The sequence below is a fragment of the Leopardus geoffroyi genome, chromosome B3 (genome assembly GCF_018350155.1).
Source record: "Leopardus geoffroyi isolate Oge1 chromosome B3, O.geoffroyi_Oge1_pat1.0, whole genome shotgun sequence".
NCBI lineage: Eukaryota > Metazoa > Chordata > Mammalia > Carnivora > Felidae > Leopardus > Leopardus geoffroyi.
Window position 1 is genome coordinate 146,942,160 of NC_059337.1, and position 21,300 is coordinate 146,963,459.

General features: G+C 59.9%; 1 protein-coding gene across 8 annotated transcripts; it reads left to right on the forward strand.

Annotated features, from left to right (window-relative positions):
• The first annotated feature begins 1,277 nt into the window (after positions 1 to 1,277).
• On the forward strand, positions 1,278 to 9,770 carry TEDC1 (tubulin epsilon and delta complex 1). Of its 8 annotated transcripts, XM_045452226.1 has the most exons (12): positions 1,281 to 2,292; positions 2,389 to 2,467; positions 3,056 to 3,258; positions 3,524 to 3,679; positions 4,791 to 4,889; positions 5,855 to 6,005; positions 6,480 to 6,486; positions 6,640 to 6,665; positions 6,779 to 6,792; positions 7,309 to 7,395; positions 7,797 to 7,964; positions 8,070 to 9,770. In XM_045452226.1, the coding sequence occupies exons 1-12, from the start codon at positions 1,960 to 1,962 to the stop codon at positions 8,391 to 8,393; spliced, it is 1,647 nt and encodes a 548-aa protein (XP_045308182.1). In that variant the 5' UTR covers positions 1,281 to 1,959; the 3' UTR covers positions 8,394 to 9,770. The 8 variants fall into 8 exon arrangements, with proteins under 8 accessions (XP_045308180.1, XP_045308182.1, XP_045308179.1 ...); XM_045452223.1 differs by lacking the exons at positions 5,855 to 6,005; positions 6,480 to 6,486; positions 6,640 to 6,665; positions 6,779 to 6,792 and having other exon boundaries at positions 1,285 to 2,292; positions 4,791 to 4,899; XM_045452222.1 differs by lacking the exons at positions 5,855 to 6,005; positions 6,480 to 6,486; positions 6,640 to 6,665; positions 6,779 to 6,792 and having other exon boundaries at positions 1,285 to 2,292; positions 3,038 to 3,258; positions 4,791 to 4,899; positions 8,070 to 8,376.
• The last annotated feature ends 11,530 nt before the right edge of the window (positions 9,771 to 21,300 follow it).

Consider the following 21,300-nt stretch of genomic DNA (forward strand, 5'->3'; position numbering starts at 1 on the left):
TGCCCCCTCGGTTCAGGGATGGCGCTAAGGGTGGGTCAACAGGTCAGCGGGAACATGAGGCCTGGTAGTCGGTTGATGGCGGCCACAGGGTGAATCAGCTGTGCTCAAGCTGGTTCCGTTTTTTGAGAAGCTTTCGGGGCCTTGTGGTGGGGAGTCCTCGCCTGCTCTCTCCACTTCCTGCCCACCCTTGTCTCCATTCCCCACCTGCCTTGGTGGACCAGGCCAGCCACGTTCCTGCAGGGGCATCTGCCTGGACAGCACCGCCCCTCTTTTTGTATGCCCTCCCTCCAGAGTAGCAAGTAGCCAGCGGCCAAGTGGGGAATTTGAGGACTAGCTGGGCAGTGGATAGTTGGGGGCTTTCTGGAAATGCCCATGTCAGTTCTGGCAGCAGCTGCAGACTGGACCACACTCATTACCCCCACTGGCCGTTCAGTCTCCAGTCCTGGCAGAGGGCCACCGCTCCCAGGCCTTGGCCCTACCCAGGCCTTGCAGGGCTGAGCTGGACGGGCTGTTGGGGGCCTCAAGGGCTGCGTGTAGGGTGTGTGTGTGTGGGGGGGGGGGGGAGGGGGTTGTTGGGTGGCTCACAGAACTCCAAAGGGTGGGAGCCATAGTGCATCTGGTGGGGAGGGGGTGGGAGAGAACAGATGGTGCTAAGGTGAGGCGGGGTTTCTCAGCACAGTGGAAGGGTGGGGGCTGGGGCTGAATCTGAGATTCAGCAGTGTCTTGTGCCACAGTGAGGAGTGGGGATACCCCGGAAAATCTGGGCCAAGTGCTGGGGGGGGGGGCAGCGCTGCCCCCGTGTAGCCCACAGCCAGGTGGGACAGTTGAAGGGATGAGGCCTGCAGCCAGAGGGGGCCTGACCAGGCCAGGACGCAGGAGAGCACTTCAGGTGGCACACTCAGAGAGAAGACCCGCTGGGCTGGGCGGGTGGCTCAGGGGTGTGGTCTTTATTTTGATGGCCGCAGGGCGCTACGCCTGGCTCAGCAGAGTGGCCTGCCTGCGGGACCCGGCACGGCGAAGCTGGGGGCCTGGCAGTAGTGTCCCCTGCCCGCGGGGCAGGTGACCGGCCCCGCGACGGTGTGTGGGGTGGGGATGGGGGTGGAACACAGGCCTAGGAGCGGGCCGCGCGGGAGAGAGGGAGGAGGGCAAAGGCGGGGACCTGGGGCGCCGGGACCCGCCGCCGGCGCACTTCCTGCGGGCGTGGCCCCCGCCGGGGCGGGGGGGGGGGGGCGGTGGAGGAAGCGTAGGAGGGTGGCGTGGGCAGGGCGAGGGTCGGAGGGCTGGTGGCTCTGTCCTCCCGACCTCTTCGCTGAGGTGTAATTCACGTGCCACACGTACAAAATTCGCCCGTGCCGTCCGTCAGCTCTAACCGACGTGCAGGGTTCTACAGCCGCCCCGCGTGCCCGCGCCCGCCACCTGCTGTGTGGGGCGTTTCCTACGCGCACCGTGGACACGCGACAGCGCTGCGCGCCCGGCGCCTTTCACGAGCCGGGGCGTCCGTGCGCACTGCCGGGCTCTGGGACCGCGGGCGAGCGCTTCGCTGCCCTCCCTGGCACCGCGTCCTCGGCCGCTCCTATGCGGCGGCGGAAGGAGACTCCCTGGGTGCAGAACAGCGAGGCCGGGAGGACCGGGCCGGGGTCCGGGTGTAGGTTTGGGGTGGGAAGGGGGCCGCCCGCAGCCCGCGGGAGCCCCTGGTGAACGGGCCGGCCGGGCTCGCTGAGGCACAGGGACGCCCGCGAGGGTCGGCGGCGCCTGGCCGCGTTGAGCTCCAGGCCGCAGGGGGCGCCCGAGCGCGGCCCAAAGCCCTCCGCGGGTTGCTAGGCTGCCGTTTGGCGCTAAGATGGGTGAGGCGCTGATTGGTGGGGTCTGGACGAGGCGGCTGTGGGGTGTCGCAGCGACTGGGCCACAAAAAGCGTACCCCGGAGCTGTCGTCGCCAATTGGCCCCGAGAGCACCGGAAATGCCTGCGCACTGGACAGAAGAGACTGCACTCAAAGGCCGGGGGCACCGCTCATTGGGCCGACGCTGGAGGCGTGTCTCGACCCGTTCGGTGATTGGGCGTGGGCCTAGCAGAGCCGGCACCGGCGCGGTGATTGGACGCTGGGACCCAGCGGCCGCGGCGCGCAATCCGAGGAAAGTCAGTGCAAGCTGCATGGGGCGGCGGCGGCGCAGGGTGGACCGGGGAGCCGCGGTCGGGGCCTTGCCCGAGGCCATCGCCGCGCTGAGTCGGACGCTGCCCGCTGGGCCCAGCCCCGAGATCTTCCGCCGCGCCAAGTTCGACCGTCCGGAGGCGGTGAGGCCCGCGGGGCAGGGGGCCGGGTCGGCAGGAGCCGGGGAGGACGCAGGGTGGCGGCCGGCCCAGCTGACTGTCGCTCTTCGATCCCCGCAGGCCCCGGCGCTCTGGCAGCTGCTCTTTCGCGTGCTCTCGCCGCTGTCAGCCAACGGCGCCTCGGCGCCCCCAGCCCAGGGTAAGCCCCGCTCCGGGGAGGCCCTGGCTCCGCCCACTCACGCAAGTCCCGCCCCGTTAATCACTCCCCAGAGTGAGCCTTGCCGCGTGGGCCCTGGCTCCTCCCACTCGCCTCGCTGGGTCCCTCTCCTGTAAGGCCGCCCTGAACGGCTAGCCCCGCCCCCTGCAAGCCCCGCCCAGGTGGGCCATTGCCCCGCCCACCCACCAGGGGCCGTCCAACTCACGCAAGCCCCTCCCCGGTCAAGCACGTCCCAGCAGTAAGCCACGCCCTGTTGGCCTTCGCTCCTCCCACTCACATCACGAGGTCCGCCTCCTGTAAAGTCCCAAACTGGTTAGCCCCGCCCCCCTGGCAAGCCCCGCCTCAGGCGGGTCCTGGCTTCACCCAGTCCACCACGCTCCCAGCTCTGGCAGAGCCCCGCCCACCTCATAAGCCGTGCCCCCATTAGCCTTGGCTCTCTCATCCTGTAAGTCCCCGGATTGTCCCCTCCTAAACCTGGCCTCTGCTTGGGGGTCATGCGGGGGTCCCTAGAAGGTCTGGTGGCGCACTCCTAGTGGGTGGCTCCCTGAGCAGGCGAACCCCCATCTACAGAGGCCCAAGTCCGAGTGGTGAAGTCGGAGCTGCGCTCCCAGGGCTACCCCAGGCGGGCGCTGGCACAGCTCCCTGAGGACGGCTCCCAGGGCAGTCGCGAGCTTCTGCTGGCCTTGGCCTGGCTCCTGGCCCGCGGGCCCCTGCTCGAGCGGCTGCTGGCCCAGACCCGCGTGCGGCTGGGCGACGAGATACCCCTGTGCGAGGTGGGTGTGGGGTGAGAGGGAGTGGGGCCGGGTCCTGGCCGGGACCCTGGATGCGGCCTGGGACAGCCCTGTGGGGTGGGTGTCGCCCTCTCCACTGCTCTCTCCTCCTCCCCTGCCCTTCCCTTGGGGGCAGTATTGGGTGTGTGCTCACTGGACTGTGGGTGTGTGGCACCCCTGAGGACCATGGCACTCATTCCAGGGGCCTCTTTTCCTGGGGTCTCCGCTGGGGGTGTGGGAGCAGGGCGTGACCCTTGTCCCTCTCTAGTGTGAAGCCCTGGCCAGGCCTGGCCCCCCTGTACCCCGTGTGGAAGCAGATGGCCCTGTGGACATACGCCACTTGCAGTGGCTGATGGGAAAGCTGCGGTTCCAGTGGCGGAAGCTGATCACCAGTCAGCAGGAGCAGTGTGCCCTCCTGGGCAAGGTACCGTCACTGGGGACTGTCCCCCGGGGACACTTACTGTCCATACTACAGGCTGGAGCCTGGCCTTTGACTGGATGTGGCCCTTCCCAAGCCTGGCTGGGAGCTGACTGGTTGGCCACTGCCCTGTGGTGGCCCAGAGCCTGAGCCCAGGGCTCCAGGTGGCCCAGGAGGGGTCATAGGGCAGGTGGAGCTGGGCATCACTGGGGCCAGGAGCCTGTGGGGTTGACTTTCCTGTTCCCGGAAGTCATCAGAGGCCTCAGACTCTGTCTCTGAGCCACGAAGTAGGCCCTGGGTGCTGTGGGAGCCGCTGCTGCCTGGGCATGCTTTGGGAAGGAAGGTACCCCCTCCTTCTGCCACATCCTGGGTGGAGGCTGATGGGCAGCGGGCGGCTTCTGTAGAGTTCCCGAAGGCCACTAAGGCTCAGCTGTGGGGCACAGGTCACCCTTACAGGTCCAGTGCAAAACCTGGGCTGAGAGGGGGTTGGGCGGGGGGCCTCAGACTCCCACCGATGTAGGGCTCCTTGATGCTGGGACCCCCCCCACCCTGCACGTCTGCCCCTGGAGGGGACCTGTTCGTCCCTCAGCTCTTCTCCGGAGCTGTGTCGCTCCGGCTCGGACTGGGCTCCTGTCACTCCTCCTGCTTGGGACATGGCCACGAGTGACCTCCGTGATGCCTTGAGGCCGGACCTTGCCGGGAAGCCTTCCCTGTCCCCCAGGTCCAGACCGTCACTCTGTGTCCTTGCCATTGTCTTCGCTGGATCTTCTAGCCTGTCCAGGGGCTGTTTCTCCCACCACACGGACCTGGCAGTCAGTGAGCTTAGAAGCAGGGATGCCCGATTCCAGTTCCACCACACCCCTGGGAACTGGGCAGGATGGGGAAGCTGTAGGCGGCACTGCCCATACCCCACTCTCTGCAGGAGCCTCCTGCAGGGCCCAGGGCCAGCTCCCCAGCGGTGCTGACTATTGTCCTGAGCCTGACCCTGGCCTGCCCTGACCACCTTGGCCAGGCATGGCCCATTTCCTCGTCTGCAAGGCAGGCCCCCAAAGCCTCACCTGGAGCTGGGAGAGGCGCCCCTTCCTACTCAACCTGGGGTTCACGCTGCCTGTTTCAGATCCACTCATACACCCGCGGCTGCCACAGTGACCGCAGCCTTGGCCACCTGTCTGTTGCTGAGACCGAGCTGCTCAGGGACGCGGAGAGCGGCCAGCAGGTGAGGGCTGGTGCGTGTCGGTGCCACAGGACTGCAGACGGCGTGAGGTGGTGGGGGTCGAGGTGGAGAGGGTCCTGGGGGGGGAGGACCCAGGCGACTGGCTTTGAGCTGTGGGTGACTGCCCAACTCACCATCTTGCTGGTGGGGGGTCCCAGACATGTCCTCAGGGCCTCCCCCAGCTCCCAGACCATCCGGTGTTGCAGAACTCCAGGCCACGTGGCCGTGTGTGTGCGTGTGGCTGGGGGAGCTGTGGGGGCTCCCTCACAGTTAGCGAGGGAGGGGGGCTGGTCTAGCATGCCCCGTCCTTCGCTGACTTTCTTTTCAGGATGCCCCCGTCTGTCATTATTGTTTCCTTCCCTCAGGCTGGCATGGCCAGGACGTCCTGGGACAGGCCCAGGGCTGGCTGTCACCTGACGGTTGGGCTCTGGCTGGTCCAGAGTGTGAGGCTGGCACTGTCCAGCCTGGGGGGCACTTGGCCAGGCAGGTGGGCTGAGGCTCAGGGCTGGTGTGGCCCCTCTTTCCAGGCCCAGCGGACCCCAGCTCGGGAGGTGTGTGCTTTCAGAGAGTTGTGCCTCCCTTTGTGGGGTTGGGGCAGCCACCGGGGGGGGGGGGGGCGCTTGCCAGGCCTGCAGTCCTGGCCAGCACCTGGCCAGCCCTCCCAGGCAGGGCTGCGCTCATTCTCTGGAAGTGCTGAGGCGGTATCTTGGCGACCTGAGGTGCCCTCGGCCAGGTCGCCTTTTACGGGTGACTCAGCGAGGCCCAGGCTTCCTGCCCTTGGTCCCTCTGGGTTGGAGCAGGGCTGAGGCTGCGCCGGCTTCAGCCAGATGTGGCCTGGGGTCCCGGTCTCTGTGGTGGTGGTGGGTGGGAGCCCGTGGCGCCCTCCCCCCCCAAGCTGGGGCGTGCGGGCGCCTCTGGACTGCAGACGGCATGAGGTCGTTGGGGGTCACGGTTGGCTTCCTCCCAAGGTTTCTGGAGGGGTGGCTGGCAGAAGCCCGGATCGGTGTACCCAAAGAGCCCGCACTCTTGGGATGGGTCCCAGAAGCTTCTGGAGTGATCTATGGTTGCTGTGTGAGTGGCCAGGCGTGCTGCAGAGTAGCTGGGCAGTGAGCGTGCTTGGTTACTGGCCGGGCCTGCAGCCCTTCTCATGTCCCCGTGCCTCCCCGCCTGCCCTGGCCACAGCGCAGTGGGGTGCGGCGGGGAGGTGGCTGCCTCAGGAGACTCCAGCACGGGGCCTGCACGTGGGGGGACAGTGGGGGCGTGTTGCCTCTTCCTGCTGTGCCCGCCCTCCTTCCCATAGCCTGGGAGGTGGGGAGCACCTGGGGACCGTTCCACCTTCACTGTGCGTGTGCGTACAACCTCCGGGCTCCAGGCCGTGCTCCCCTGGGCCCACAGAGTGGTTCTCTCTGTGCCTGGCTTTACAGCGATGGGCGGGGTCCTTGGCTTGGCATTCAAGGCCGCTCCCCACCTGGCCTCCGGACCCCTGGAGCCCCAGGTTCCTGCTGCAGCAGCAAGCAGGCCCCTGGTGGCTCGGCTGGCAGCCTGTTTGCTGTTTGCAGGGGCAGAGCAGGGGTCCCTTCCCGGCCAGGGGAGACCCTGGGTCACGGGTGCCTGTCGTACAGGGCCTGTGCACTGGCCCTCCGTGAGCGGCGGCTTGTCAGAGCTCTCGTGTGGCCACCGTGCTCTGGCCCTTTGTCCTGGCCTCAGAGCATGCTGCTGCGTTCCCAGGAAGCCCGGCGCACCTGTCTTCCAGAAGGAGCAGTGCCTGTGGCCTGGATGGTAGGCTGGTGGCTGCCTTCAGAGAGGGGCCACAGCAGGTGCAGGCCTGTGGCTTCCTGAGGGGGCAGCGGGGGCGGGATGGAGCGGGTGGGGGGGGGGGGAGGCCTCAACAGCACCTCCCCGGTCGGTGGGCCCCCTGGTGGTGGAGGCCGAGGCTGGGGCAGGTGCTGCTGCGCTCCAGCGCGCGGCCACGTGTTCCCGTGGGGTCTGCAGGTTTGGGGCTGCGTGAGCCGGGCAGGGGGCTGTGCGGGTGCAGCTGGGCCCTGCATGCCGGTGCCCAGGCCCGGCCTCCGCCCTGCCTTCCTGAGGTCATACAGAGGGTTTCCCGCCCCGAGAGCCTGGCAGGCTGCCCCTTCTGGGACCTCCTCATCTGCCTACAGTCTCCCGGGTGCAGCCCCCCAGTCAGTGAGGGATGTGGGGCAGAGGTCCCGAGTCGGCGCTTGGGCTCAGCCCCTGACCCTGTGGGGACGGTGGGTGTCTCTGAGGCCCCAGCCTGGAGGTGGGGCTGCTGCATCCTGCCCGCAGGGGGGTGGCTCTGCCATTGTGGGGCCAGGGGGACTGGTGAGCACGGTGGTCGGGTGCTCGGTGCTGGGGGTCCCAGCTGGGGTTCTGACCCGGCCGCGGTTTATGGTCTGCTTTGCAGCTGCTTCGGAGGCTGGAGAGCGAGAATGTGCGCCTGGAGGCAGCCCTGCATTGGAGGCGCCAGGAGCTGGTCTTCTGGCGGTGGATGGTGTGACTGGCTCCCCTCGCTGTCCCGGCCTTGACCACGGCAGCCCTGGGGTGGGGGCGTCTTCCTAGTCCTCGGACAGGAAGAGGAGGTTGGGGGAGGCCACAGACACACCCAGCCACCAAGCTGGCTTTGCAGGCCGGCTGGCTCTGAGTCTCTGCCTCTTTGCGGATGTCTGTCTGTCCGTCGCCTACCCTGCCCGGCTGCTGGGGAGCCCAGACTCCTCAGGGGTCCACAAGTCTGGGTGCCTCCCTGGCTTCCAGCTCACTGTGCCACCGGGGGGTGGGGGTGGGGTGGCCACTGCCCCCGGGCCTCTATGCCCTCTGTCCCCGTTGGCTGAGGGGCTGGACCTGGGGTCGAGGCCCGGACAAGCTGCCTGCCACTCACTCGGTCTCTCTCCGCAGGACACAGTCCTGGGCACCTGCCCTCCAGAGGCCTCGCAGCCCACGTTTGTGCCGCGGATCCCCGAGCGGGGGGCTGGCGAGTGGGAGCTGGTGGCCCGCGAGCTGCAGACCCTACAGGAGGAGTTGCGGGGAGCCGCGGAGCCCCGGCGGGCGGCCTGGGAGGCCAGGGTGAGAGGGCTGGGGGCTGGTGTTGGGGCCGAGGGGGCCCGAAGGCCGTGTCCCGGGCAGGATGTGGCCGCCCCTGGCTCACGAGCTGCCGTCTGCCCCATGCAGGTTGGAGGCTGGGGGCCCGAGTGGAGTGCGGTGCAGCGGGCCTCACGGGAGGCCGTGGGACTCGAGCTGGCAGCTCTTCAGCGGGCCTGGGAGCGAGGTGGGGCCGCAGCCCAGCCCCACGGGCCCTGCCGGCTGGTGAAGAGCGACGCCGGAGCCTCGGGGGGCCCAGGCCTGCGGGCGGCCCAGGTGATTGAGGTGCTGAGGAGCCGGGAGGCCTGCCTGGAGGCGGTGCTGTGCCAGCTGCAGAGACAGTGTCGGCAGGAACTGGCCAGGCTGGCGGGAGCCCTGCCCGGCCTCATCTGGATCCTGCCACCCGGTCGTTGAGGCCCTGTGCCCACCTCGAGGGGGACCTGCCCTGACCCGCCCTGGTTGGGCCTCGGAGGGGCAGATTTCAGGGTGGTGGCAGGGACGACGCAGACACAGGGCCCCAGGCATGGTCTCCCTGAGCCCTGGGGCTGTCCCCACCTGGGGCAGAGCCCAGCCCCTTGGCTAGTAATACTGGGGGCAGGCATGACAGGCCCAGTGTGGAGTCCATGGGCCTTCAGGACCAAGAGAGGACCCAGAGATAAGTCGTAGAGACCTCCCTGCAGGGGTGAGGCTCTGTTCTGGCCCTCCCTCTGCCACCCTTCCAGGTTCCTATCTGGGGCGGGTTGGGGAGGGTCCGGTCTGTGCTCAGGCCCAGGGGAAGGGGACCCTGGGGGGTGGTTGCCGAAGCTGGGCTGGTCCAGCGCTGCCCAGGTGGCGGCGGGTCAGGCATGGCCTGCAACACGGCGTGGGGATCGGGGTCCTTCGGGGGATTGCCCCGCATGCCCCCTACACACTGTGCCCCGGGCCCCTACTGCACACCCCGCCCTGTGGGTGCCTGGTGTGTGCGTGGGGGGCAGGGACGCCGGCTGGGAGCCTGGGGGTAGGGGGCTCTGCTCCTCTCCTGGGAGCGGTGCTGGGGGTGAGGGGGAGGCCACTGTGGACAGAGGGGGCTTTGTTCCCGAGACCGGTCGGGGAGCTGGGCTCGGCCCTGACAAAGAGCCATCTGTGTCTGGGGGATGCGCCCCCAGCTTGCCGGAACAGGCCCCCTCCATCCTGGGGGCTCAGCCTCTCGGCACCCCTCACCCAGCAGGCGCAGACAGCCGCGTCCCTGCCTCCCTCGCCAGGCTCCCCTGTCCTAGGGCGGTTGAACCCCAGGCTGCTGCTGGGCGGGCCCAGGGGCCTGTCCGCGGCCTCCTGCTGCCAGCCAGTTCAGGCCCGAGGACACTTCCACGCCTGGGCCCCGCGAGAACATTCTCTCACTGGCTCTTCCTGCCTGGCTGGCGTGTTGCTGGTGTTGCCTGGTCTCGGCCAGCCTGCCCCCACCCCGACCCCCGTCCCTGGGGGGCGTCGGGTTCTCCCCTCCCCACACGGCCCCCTCCCAGCTCCTCACGTGCTCCAGCTGTGGCCCGGGGCCCCTCCACCTGCCGCCTCAGTGTGTGAAGTCACTTCTCGAACCCCTGCCTGCTGGGCCCTCCCCCATCCTCCTAGCCGCTGGACAGGACCCTTCCTGGAAACAAGTCACTCAAAGCTCCCTGTCCTCTGTGAGTGCCATTGCGTCAGGACACCCACCGGCCCCCGAGAACGAATTTTCGAAACCAAATGTAAACTCGGTGTTCCGGAGCTGTCCCTTCTCAAACTGCTCTGTGGATCCAATACAGCCCACTCGAGACCCCACGTGTGTCTGTGTGTCTGTGGGAGTTCGGCGCGGATTCTGAGAGACACGAGGTGCCACAGGCCAAGTCGGGGGGAAGCGAGGCACACTCGGTGGTCCAGGGAGCAGGCTGGGCTCTGACATTGGCTCCTACTGTTGCCGCCACGTTAGCACGCGCTTAGTGGCTCAGAAGCACAGAAGCATGGCCGCCGTCCTGTAGGCGGGGGCGCAGCCATCACGGTCCCCGGCCCCCAGCCCCGGTCAGGGACCTTAGTCCTCTTCTGCACGTGACACGGCAGGTCCGCAGGCCTGCAGCAGGGCCTGGGCACCACCCAGCCCCCTGCGGCCCCACGGAACAGATGCAGGCCTGGCCCAGCTAGCTCGAGTACGCGGGTTCTGCCCGGGACAGGCCCGTGCCGCGGGGGCCCAGGACCCCATACTCCACTGGCCCCCATGGACGCCAGAAACTTCTGCTTATCGGAGACCCCGTAAAGACCGGGAAAGACAGGCCACGGGAGAATCCGTTGGCGGCACTTGTTACCTGTGAAGAGAGGGCAGAGGAAACGGTTTTGAGGAAGACAGAGCGGGCCTGGGGCAGGCACCGCGGGGAGGAGGAGACGGGGTGGTGATGTGCCCGCAAGCCGCTGGGTGGGCGCAGGGCCTGCGCAGGGCAGGGGCTGGCGGGCCTGGGCCAACGCTGGGGACGGCCGCCCGGCAACCGAGCCAGGAACAGCAGGCTGTGGGCGATGCCGTGGCCAGGACTGGGAAGGTGAGGGGAAGTAAAGACGGGCCGCAGAAGGTGACGCACGGGGAGGCCGTGGGGAAGAGCCCAGCGACCATCACAGCAGGGCAGGGCTGCGGTCTGTGTCCCCTGCTCCTCGGGCCTGTGTTCACAGGGATCCGCAGCACCTGTGCTGGCCTCCTCCGGCGAAGCCCTGCCTGTGAGCGCGTCCGCACTTGGCCTTTCGCGATCACGGCATCCTGTCCCTGCTCCAGCGCCTGGGTCCTTCTGGCCCTGACCTCACCGCCCAGGGCTGGCTTTCTCTCCCTTCAGGGCACGGCCTCCTCACCCTCATTGGTCGACCTTGGCCGGGCCTGGGCTTGGGGCGCGGCGACTGGACCAGGCCCTCCAGGACCCTTTGCGGCTCGTGTCTCCAGGGGGACACTCGCGGGGTGTTCCCGGGATGGGGTACTTCTCAGCGGCACTTATGGGGGAAGTTGGGTCCGAGGGGCGCAGCTGGTGACCTGGTCCACACCTCCCCACCACCCCGTCCTCGCCCGCGGTCGTGGCCTCCAGCCCTGCACCTGCCCCACGCTCCTGTGTCCCCCCAGGGTCTTGGTACTGAGTGTGGCCGGCTGCCCTCCTCCCCTCTCTGTCCCTTCTTGGCTGAGCTCACCGTTGGTGAGCAAGGAGTCACTTGGTGCCTGAAGTGTGCCTGCCCTGGGGTGGGGGCCAGAGACCTGGATGAGGGGCACCTGGTGTCCCAGGAGGGTGGCGAGACAGAGGAAACGGGGTGCACTGGGGGCAGCACAGGCACTCGGAGGGGGCGGGGAGGGGTGGGGGCTGTAGACTCCTGTGGCCCAGTCAGGCTTTGCTGGGACGCGGGGCTCAGGGCTTCGTTCCCACAGGCCCCCTCTGCTGCTGGGGCTCAGCAATGAGGCGGGCGGGGAGTGGGGGTGCCAGGCTGGGGCCAGGCCAACGGCAGTTTTGGGGTCTGGGTCTGTGGCTGTCTTGGTTGTGGGGCCTGTGAGCTGATGGCTGATGTTTTGCCTTCTGGTTTGTTTAGATTCTTTATTTATAATACCCAAGATTTTCCCCCCTCCTTTTGGGGGGACAATTTTTCTTTTTCTTTCTTTTTTTTCTTTCTTGGTGGCGAAAAGCTAATGTTAAATGCGTGATCTTAACCATTTTTAAGTGTATGGGTCAGCAGTGTTATGTGCATTCGCACTGCTGTGCAACAGATCCCCAGAACCTTCTCCTCTCCCCTCTGTGCAACTCTGTCTCCATTAAACCCTCACCCCCACCCCTCCCCAGCCCCGGGCATCCCCATCTGCTTTCTGTCTGTATGGATTTGACTCCTCTATGGACCTCTGATGTGTAGATTACACGGTGTTTGTGTCGCTCAGGAAAATGTGCTCATGGTTCATCCACGTGGTAGCAGGTGTCAGAATTTCCTTCCTTAGAATAACGCGCGGTAAGATTCCATGTATCGAGACACCACGTTTTCTTTATCCGTTTTCTTCCTGCTGTTGGCCGCAGCGAACAGGGGTGTGCAAATATCCCTCCTTCTGGTGATGGAGGCGCCCGCGCGGCCCCAGAGACACTGGCACGTGAGCCGGGTGCAGGGACCAGATGGGCACGGGGCTCGTTTCCCTGGGGGGACTCGACTCGGCAGCGGCGGGCGGTTGTCCCCTGAAGTCAACGTCCCGGAGTTTCAGACCTCCCGCTGGACACTGCCGTCCGAACTGGCTGAGCCACGCGGGTTTCGGCCTGGCATTTGCTCACTTTTCATCACGGCAGCTGCTGTAAAACCAGCTTTGCAGAGATACCGCAGAAAGGAAAGCAGAGCGGTCCGGTCCGCGATCCACGAGGGGGTGTCCGGCTTGGGGCGCTCACCTGTTACCCTCAAAATTCACGACACCTTGTGCTGCCCTTAGGATTCGCCGTGGCACCTGGGGGTGCCTAGACCCACGGTTCGGGAACTGCGGCCCCCACCAACGCCGGTGTTTGTGGCCTGCATTCCGTTTCTCTCCACGTGGTGCGGGTTTAAAGCCTTGTGCGCGACGCACCACCGCTTCTGGCTCTTGTTTCCACTCGATGGCTCAGCCAGAGGAGCAGAGCCGGGAGGAGATTCGACGGAAGCATTCTGAGATGGCTGCGGTTTCATCGTGGCCCCGGCGTTAACGCCTCACCCCTCGGCAGCGGGGAGGGGCAGGTGTCCTTATTCTCCCGCCGCAAGGGTGCAAACCCAAGGTTTCTCCATCAACCGCTGCTTTCCCTGCATGGAGTTTGGTAACGTTTAATTAACTAATTTAGAGCAAGTGCATTAGTGAGGGAGGGGCAGAGAGGGAGGGAGAGAATCCCAAGCAGGCTCCGCGCTGTCTGCTCAGAGCCCAACGCGGGGCTGGATCCCACAACAGCGAGATCATGACCTGAGCCGAGATGAAGAGTCTGACGCTCAACCAACAGCCACCCAGGCGCCCCCGGTTTTCTAACGTTTAGAAAGTTTTCTTCCACTCTTAATTTCCGAAGAGCTTTTTCAGAATCATGAACTTCACTCATCAAGACAATCTTACGATTTTCTCCTTCACCCGTTTGTAATGAAATACATTAACTACACCACACGCTTTCCCAAGTTGAGCCATCCTTGTATTCCTGCAAGTAGCCCTGTTTGATCACGACGTTTACCTTTTTTTTTTTTAATGTTTATTTATTTATTTTTTGAGAGAGAGGGAGAGAGAGCGAGCTCAAGCAGGGGAGGGACAGAGAGAGAGGGGGAAGGAGTACCCAAAGCGGGCTCTGCACTGACAGAATGAGCCTGATGCGGGGCTCGAATTCACAAACGGGGAGATCATGACCTGAGCTGAAGTCTGACGCTCAACCGACTGAGCCACCCAGGCGCCTGTGATTGTGCAACTTTTTAATATCCAGCTGGTTTTGCTTCGCTAAAATCTTAGGGAGTTCGTTGTCTACGTTCAAAATGAAACCCGGCTGCATTTTCCCCTTTTTCTCGTTGCACTTGCCTTACTATGTTTTGGAATCCAGATCACGTTGGCCTCGTCACAGCCTTTGCGATCTGTTTTCTGGAATAGCCTGTGAAGGTAGCAACCACCGTTCCTTGAAAATTTAGGAGAACCATCTGGAACTTGGGGTTGTCAGAAGGGAAGATTTTGGTTATTATTTCAATTTCTTTAATATTTACCTGCCCAGGAATGAACTGCCCACATTTAAATACAATTTTGGTACTTTATATGAAAAACCTAAATAATGGTTTATCTACTTTCCCTGGTCATTCTGTTAATTATTGCTTGGCATACTTTGAGGCTACATTGTTAGGTATTTATATATTTATAAGAGATAAATCTTGTTTTATTGTTCCTTTTTACCAGCACATAATTTCATTCTGCGTGCTTTACGCTATTTTTCTGCTCTAAAGTATATTTGGTTGTATCCCGAGATGATGTTGGAGCCCTCTATTGGTTCATATTTGCATGGTTTAGGTTGGTCTGTCCTTTATTTTCTAGCCTTACTGTGTCTTAAAACAAACCATGTGTGTTTTTTTTTTAAATTTTTTTAACGTTTATTTATTTATTTAATTAAAAAAATTTTTTTAACGTTTTATTTATTTATTTTATTATTTAAAAAAAAATTTTTTTTTTCAACGTTTATTCATTTTTTTGGGACAGAGAGAGACAGAGCATGAATGGGGGAGGGGCAGAGAGAGAGGGAGACACAGAATCGGAAACAGGCTCCAGGCTCCGAGCCATCAGCCCAGAGCCCGACGCGGGGCTCGAACTCACGGACCGCGAGATCGTGACCTGGCTGAAGTCGGACGCTTAACCGACTGAGCCACCCAGGTGCCCCTAACGTTTATTTATTTTTGAGACAGAGAGAGACAGAGCATGAGCAGGGGAGGGTCAGAGAGAGAGGGAGACACAGAATCTGAAACGAGCTCCAGGCTCCGAGCTGTCAGCACAGAGCCCGACGCGGGGCTCGAACTCACGGACCGCGAGATCATGACCTGAGCTGAAGTCGGCCGCTTAACCGACTGCGCCACCCAGGCGCCCCTGTTTTTTTTTTTTTAATATAGCATATTGTTGACTTATCTTATTCCGACATTAAGAGTCACTGTGGTTTTTTTTTTAAATTTTTTAAAGTCATCTCTACACCCAGTGTGGGGCTTGAACCCACAACCCCAAGGCGAAGACTCACACACCCTTCCAACTGGGTAGCCGCACCCCACAGTCTCTGTGTTTTCTCTGATTAATTGTACACTGATTACAAGACTTCGCATTTTATTTTTATCTGGAGTTTACTTTTGTTTCCTTCTTTTCCTTTTTTTTTCAAGTTTATTTATTTATTTTGAGGGAGAGAGAGAGAGCACGAGGAGGGGAGGGGCAGGGAGATACGGAGCCAGAGAGAATCCCCAGCAGGTTCTGAGCTGTCAGCACAGAGCCCGACATGGGGCTCGAACCAATGAACCATGAGATCGTGACCTGAACTGAAGTCAGAAGCTCAACCAACTGAGCCACCCAGGTGCTGCCTCCTTCTTCTCCTTCCCTTTCTTCCTTTCTTTCTTTCTTTCTTTCTTTCTTTCTTTCTTTCTTTCTTTCTTTCTTTCTTCTTCTTCAATTTTATTTATTTTTGAGAGGGAGAGAGAGGGAGACAGAGAGACAGAGAGACAGAGAGAATGAGCAGGGGAGGGGCAGACAGACAGGGAGACACAGAATCCGAAGCAGGCTCCAGGCTCTGAGCTGTCAGCACAGAGCCTGACGTGGGGCTTGAACTCACCAACCGGACAGGACAGCGAGATCGTGACCTGATCTGAAGTTGGGCCCTTAGCAGACTGAGCCACCCAGGCGCCCCCCACCCCTTCTTTTTCCTCTTTTCTGCTTTCCACTGGGTGGATCCGGTTTTATTCTGTTGGCTTAAACATCATGTATTTTTTTTTTTTTTTCTTATGGCAGTTGCTCTGAATTCTCATGTTTATCTACCAGATGACTTTTTAAAAAAAAGATTTTATTTATTTTTTTTAAAAAATGTTATTTTGACAGAGAAAAAGTGTGAAGGGGGGGCAGAGAGAGAGAAAATCCCAAGCAGGCTCCATGCTCAGTGTGGAGCCCAACTTGGGGCTCCATCCCATGACCGTGAGGTCATGACCGTGAGACCACGACCGGAGCCCAAGCCAAGAGTCCGACTTTCCACTGACCGAGCCCCGGCACATTCTCATCCTGAGCCACAGCACATGTGCAGAAAAGCGCAAATACTTGGTGTCGAGCTCCGTGAACGACCGCAGGGTGAGCTCCCACACGGCCACCTCTCCGGACGCGAAGGCGACCACGGAGCCACCTCGCGGGACCGGAAGGAGACGGCGGCCGCGTAGCCCCAGGGCCCTTCGCCCTGGGCTTCTCCGCACTCTAAACGCTGTGACCCGCTCCCGGCTGGTGCCGAGCTTCGGGCAGCCCCGCGGCGTCCGGCCTCACCTCGGGGCTGTGTCCGCGAACTTCGCAGTGGCTGCTGCGCGTAGCCGTTTGACTCACTCGCTTCATCGCTGCACGTTACGATGTACCGTCTGGACAGCCTCGGCTCTTCCGACCGTCGGGCTCTCGCTGGGTCTCTGTCCTGGTGGCGAGATACGCTGGCCGTCCCTCACTGACCCTTTGGGAAGTGCCTGTTTGCGCTTGCCCGCGTTTCCCCCCCTTTGGTTGTCTTCCTTCCTACTAACATGCAGAGGTTCTTGGTATGTCCCCGATGGGCGTCCCCTGTCGCTCATTAGCGCTGCACAAAGCGTCTCCCTGTGACTTGCCTTCTGGCCTCCTCAGTGGTGTCTTTTGATGAGCAGAAGCTCCTGAATTTCATGCGATCCAATTTACCACTCTTTTCTTTTCTTTTTTTTTTTAATTTTTTTTTTTTCAACGTTTATTTATTTTTGGGACAGAGAGAGACAGAGCATGAACGGGGGAGGGGCAGAGAGAGGGAGACACAGAATCGGAAACAGGCTCCAGGCTCTGAGCCATCAGCCCAGAGCCCGACGCGGGGCTCGAACTCACGGACCGCGAGATCGTGACCTGGCTGAAGTCGGACGCTTAACCGACTGCGCCACCCAGGCGCCCCTTATCACTCTTTTCTTTTTATCACTACTGCTTTTTGTGTCCCCTGTAAAATCTTTTCCAACTCCGGGTCGCCTGGGTGGCTCAGTCGGTTAAGCGTCCGACTTTGGCTCAGGTCATGATCTCCATGGCTTTTTAGTTTGAGCCCCAGGTTGGGCTCTGTGCTGACAGCTCAGAGCCGGGAGCTGCTTCAGATGCTGTGTCTCCTCTCTTTCTGCCCCTCCCCCACTCACGCTCTGTCTCTCTCAAAAATAAAACATATTAAAAAACAAAACAAAACCACAATTTTTTTTCCAACTCCAGAGTCAGAAAGTTATTCTCTCGCATCTTGCCCTCTGCTAGGGCTCCCTTCCTGACTTTGCCCCTGGAATGACAAGTCACGTGGGACTGCTTTTCACCTTTTAAAAATATGTGATTTAGAGTAACGCCACTCTTCAGAGCACAGCTGTAGGAATTTTGGCTCCCCCCCCCCCCCCCCACCGTGCGGACAGCCCCTGTCCTGGTACCGTCTGCAGGGAGGTCACCTGTCCCCGCGGCTGCGCGGTGCCCCTTCCAGACGGTGCCCCTCTGTTCCCCGGGCCCCGCGGCGCTGACCCCTCCAGCCTCACAGTGGGCGGCGTGCTGGGTGAGTTTGCCACCCTGGTCTACTGCACGAAGGCTTGGGCTCTCCTTGGCTCTCTGCATTTCCATACACGTCTCACGGCGAGTTCGTCAAAGAGCAGTGAAACCCGTTGAGATTTTGCTTGCGATTACATCGTGTGTATTGACCCGTTTGAGGAGATGTGTTATCTCCATAAACGCGGATTCTTCCTGTTTGTGAGCACATCTCCATCTACTTAGGGGTAATTTATCTCATGACGTTTTCTTGTTTTCTGCACAGAGGTGTTCTACTTCCTTTATTAGATATATTACTTGTATTATGAACGGTATGCATAAATGCATATATGTACATCCGTTAAACATTATATATGCATACATATACACACACATACCTGATATATGTTACATATACACACACATATAAATTTCATTTTCTAACTGTTGAAAACTATAGAAATGTAACCGACTTATTTAAAAAAGGTTTTAAAAAGTTTTATTCATTTTGAAAGTTTTTTTTAACGTTTATTTATTTTTGAGAGAGAGCGAGCGAGTGGGAAGGGGCAGAGAGAGAGGGAGACAGAATCCGAAGCAGGCTCCAGGCTCTGAGCTGTCAGCACAGAGCCCGACGCGGGGTCTCAGACTCACAAACTGCGAGATCCTGACCCGAGCTGAAGTTGGACGCTTAACCAGCTGAGCCACCCGGGCGCCCCCACGACTGACTGCTACATACTGCCCTGGTACAAACAATCTTGCTAAACTCATTAATTGCAAACATTTGTTCTCTCGGTTCTATAGACTTCTCCAAGCACAAATCATATCACCTGCTCAAACCAATGACAGCTTCGTTTCCTTATCTCCAGCTCTTACTTCTTCTGTTTCGCTTCCTTGCTTCTTGGAAGAAGCTCCTGTGTCCGGAGCTTCGGGGACAGAGCCCAGACGCGCCGGTAGCTGTCTGCTCTGTCTCAAAGAGGATGTTTCCAACTCTTCATTAGAAAGATTGCTCTTCGCGAGGGATCCTTCTCGATGCATTTTATCAGATTAAAAAAATCCCCTTCCATTCTTAATCTACTGAAGGCTTTTAAAAAATACATCATGAACAGCTTATTGACTTCTATTAAATGTTTCTTGATTCTATTGATGTGATCTTATTTTTTCACTTAATCGTTCATGTGAAGAACGGTTTGATTTTTTAAGCCTTTCATTTAAGAAATGATTTCAAATAAAGAGCCTGCAGAAATAGCACGCACATTCCCCAAATGTCAACACTTCGCGGCTCTGCTCTGTCTCCGCATTCACAGAACACACACACACACACACACACACACACACACGTAATATGTGTGGTACACAGACACTCACCTATATTCGTACGTGTAGATCTCCTGTGCACCTTTGGGGACGGGCTGCAGACACACCACCTATTTCCCCTACACCTCAGAGGGTTCCCGAAGCAAAGGACTTTCTCCTCCATAACCTCGGTTCTACCTCCCAAATCAGGAAACCACCCCTGATCCGACATCCCCATGTCATTGGCAGATGCCATGCAAACTTCCTCACTGTCCTGGTGATGTCCTTCATGGGGCTACGACCGGTCCTGGCTCATGTGTGCATCTGGCTGTCACCTCTCCCTTGTCTTCTTTCATCTGGAATGTTCTTCTGTGTGTTCCTGACTTTCATGACCAGTATGTAGAACACCCCTCAATCATGTCTCCCCTGACTGTTGGGCACAGATATCACCCAAGAGATGATGTGCCTTCTCAGCACATCAGCCCAGGAAGCCCCACTATTTGTGCCATTAATTTTTTTTAATGTTTATTTATTTTTGAGAGAGAGAGAGAGAGAGAGAGACAGAATGAGTGGGGGAGAAGCAGAGAGAGAGGGAGACACAGAATCCGAAACGGGCTCCAGGCTCTGAGCCGTCAGCACAGAGCCCAATGCGGGGCTTGAACTCACAAATCACGAGATCACGACCTGAGCTGAAGTCGGACGCTTAACTGACTGAGCCACCCTGGCACCCCTGGTGCCACTAATTTTTATTGCTCAGTCAGAACGGCATGGGCCAGATTACTGTCAAATGACCTAAAAGTATGTTGTTAATTAATATGTAATTAAGGCAAACATCCAGTCCTTCGGGACTAAGTATTTCAGTTTTGTCTGTTTGTTTCTGTTTTTGCCCTTTGTAGGTGCCCTTCGTTAGAGTCAGTAAATGCCCTTCTATCTCTTGTTTGCTCAGAGTATTTATCGTGGATGGATGTTGAATTCTGTCAAATGCTTTCTCTGCATCAGTTGACATGATCGTGTGGTTTCTTCTTTAGACTGTGGATATGGTGGCTCGCGCGGATTTGTTTTCCTGACTTGAGCCAGCCTTGCATTCCTGGGATACCCTCTGTGTGGCTGTGGTGCCTTGGAGATATTATTTGCTAATATTTTGTTGAGGGTTTTGTGTCATGTTTGCCCTGGGGCTTTGACTTTCTTCTCTCTTGTGCGTTGGATGTGCTGGTTCCTCACACGCAGGATAATTCTAGAGTATCCTGCACGCTCAGAGATTATGTTATGAATACCTGCTCTTCTAAAAATCCCACTGAGAGTGTTGACATTTTCTTTTTTAGCACGCCATCGGCCCAGCCCTCTGTGGGTTGTGGTTTCAATGCGAGCGGTTTTCAAAGCCTTTGCAGCGTTACCTGGATCCGTCCTGTGTGGGCACTACCCCCGGTGGCCGTTATGGGACTCGGCTGTGGTCTGTCCTGTAGCTCAGTGTACAGACCTGGGAGGCACACACAGCTTGGGGTGAGCCCAGAAGGCACGAACGTCATGGGGATGCTTTCTGGATGCTTTCTGGCTCCCCGGGGCTCCCCTTTGCAGTCCTCTGGCAGAGTCTGCGGCTTTGGTCACCCCGCCTCCTGCACACTCCCTGTGACGGCGCCTGCGACTCGGACAGAAGGCAGCGCTTGGCTCTCTCCTCTTCCCGCCCTCTGGGGACCACGTCTCCTCCCACGGGAGAGGAAGGTTTTCTCCCTCGCAAGGCACATGTGAACTGGTGCCTCCACCGCAGGCTGGGTGGGGGGTCGCCTGGGGGCAGGTGTGAGGGAGAAGAGAACCACCCCCACTCCGACACTCTGCCCGGAGCTCCCCCAGCCTCAGGGAGCATCAGGACGCCCCTTTCTTTCCTGCCCCCTGAGCCCGAACTAGAGAGCTCCCCTGGAGCTTTCTCTGTCCGCGTCGCCAGCCCCATTTCTAGCTTTCAGGCTGGGGTGAGTCCCGGCCAGGGGGTGTGGAGGGAGGGCCCGAGACCCACCCCCACTTTGGTAGGGCTTCGAATTCTGGCTCTTCCCACAGTCGGCCACGTCTGCTCTGTCTCGGCCCCAAAGGGGACCCAGGACGTGAAAAGAAGAAGGCAACGAACAAACGTAAGACCCCGGGCTCGACTCAGCAACTCTTCCTGTGTAGCCACGTTGGATGGATCTTTGCCGGGGTGTGGGTGTGAACACACACTTGCCCTAGGCCGCTGGCAGGTGCCAGCAGGCACCGTGATGACTCAGCCTGAGCACCCCCCACGCAGCACTCCAGGGTGGGAGCACGTACCTGCGCAGCGACCCACCGCGGCTGCTCTGGAACCGCATTGCTTCCGGGGCGTATTTCCAGACCGCGTCTCTTCCTTTCCTTTCTCATGGCTTTGATGTGTTCCTTGTAAACAAGGTCTGTTTTGCCGTTTTGCTTTGTTTCCTTTTTTGAAAAAATCAGAGCGATCGTCTTGGCCTTTCGATGGGGAAGTTTAGTCCACTTACATTTGACGTGACTACTGATACGATGGTGTTTAAATCTGCCTTTTAAAAAAGTTTCCTCGTGGGGCGCCTGGGTGGCGCAGTCGGTTAAGCGTCCGACTTCAGCCAGGTCACGATCTCGTGGCCCGTGAGTTCGAGCCCCGCGTCGGGCTCTGGGCTGATGGCTCAGAGCCTGGAGCCTGTTTCCGATTCTGTGTCTCCCTCTCTCTCTGCCCCTCCCCCGTTCATGCTCTGTCTCTCTCTGTCTCAAAAATAAATAAACGTTGAAAAAAAAAAAAAAGACCTCCACCTTGGGTCTTAAAATAAGATGGGAGGGGCGCCTGGGTGGCGCAGTCGGTTA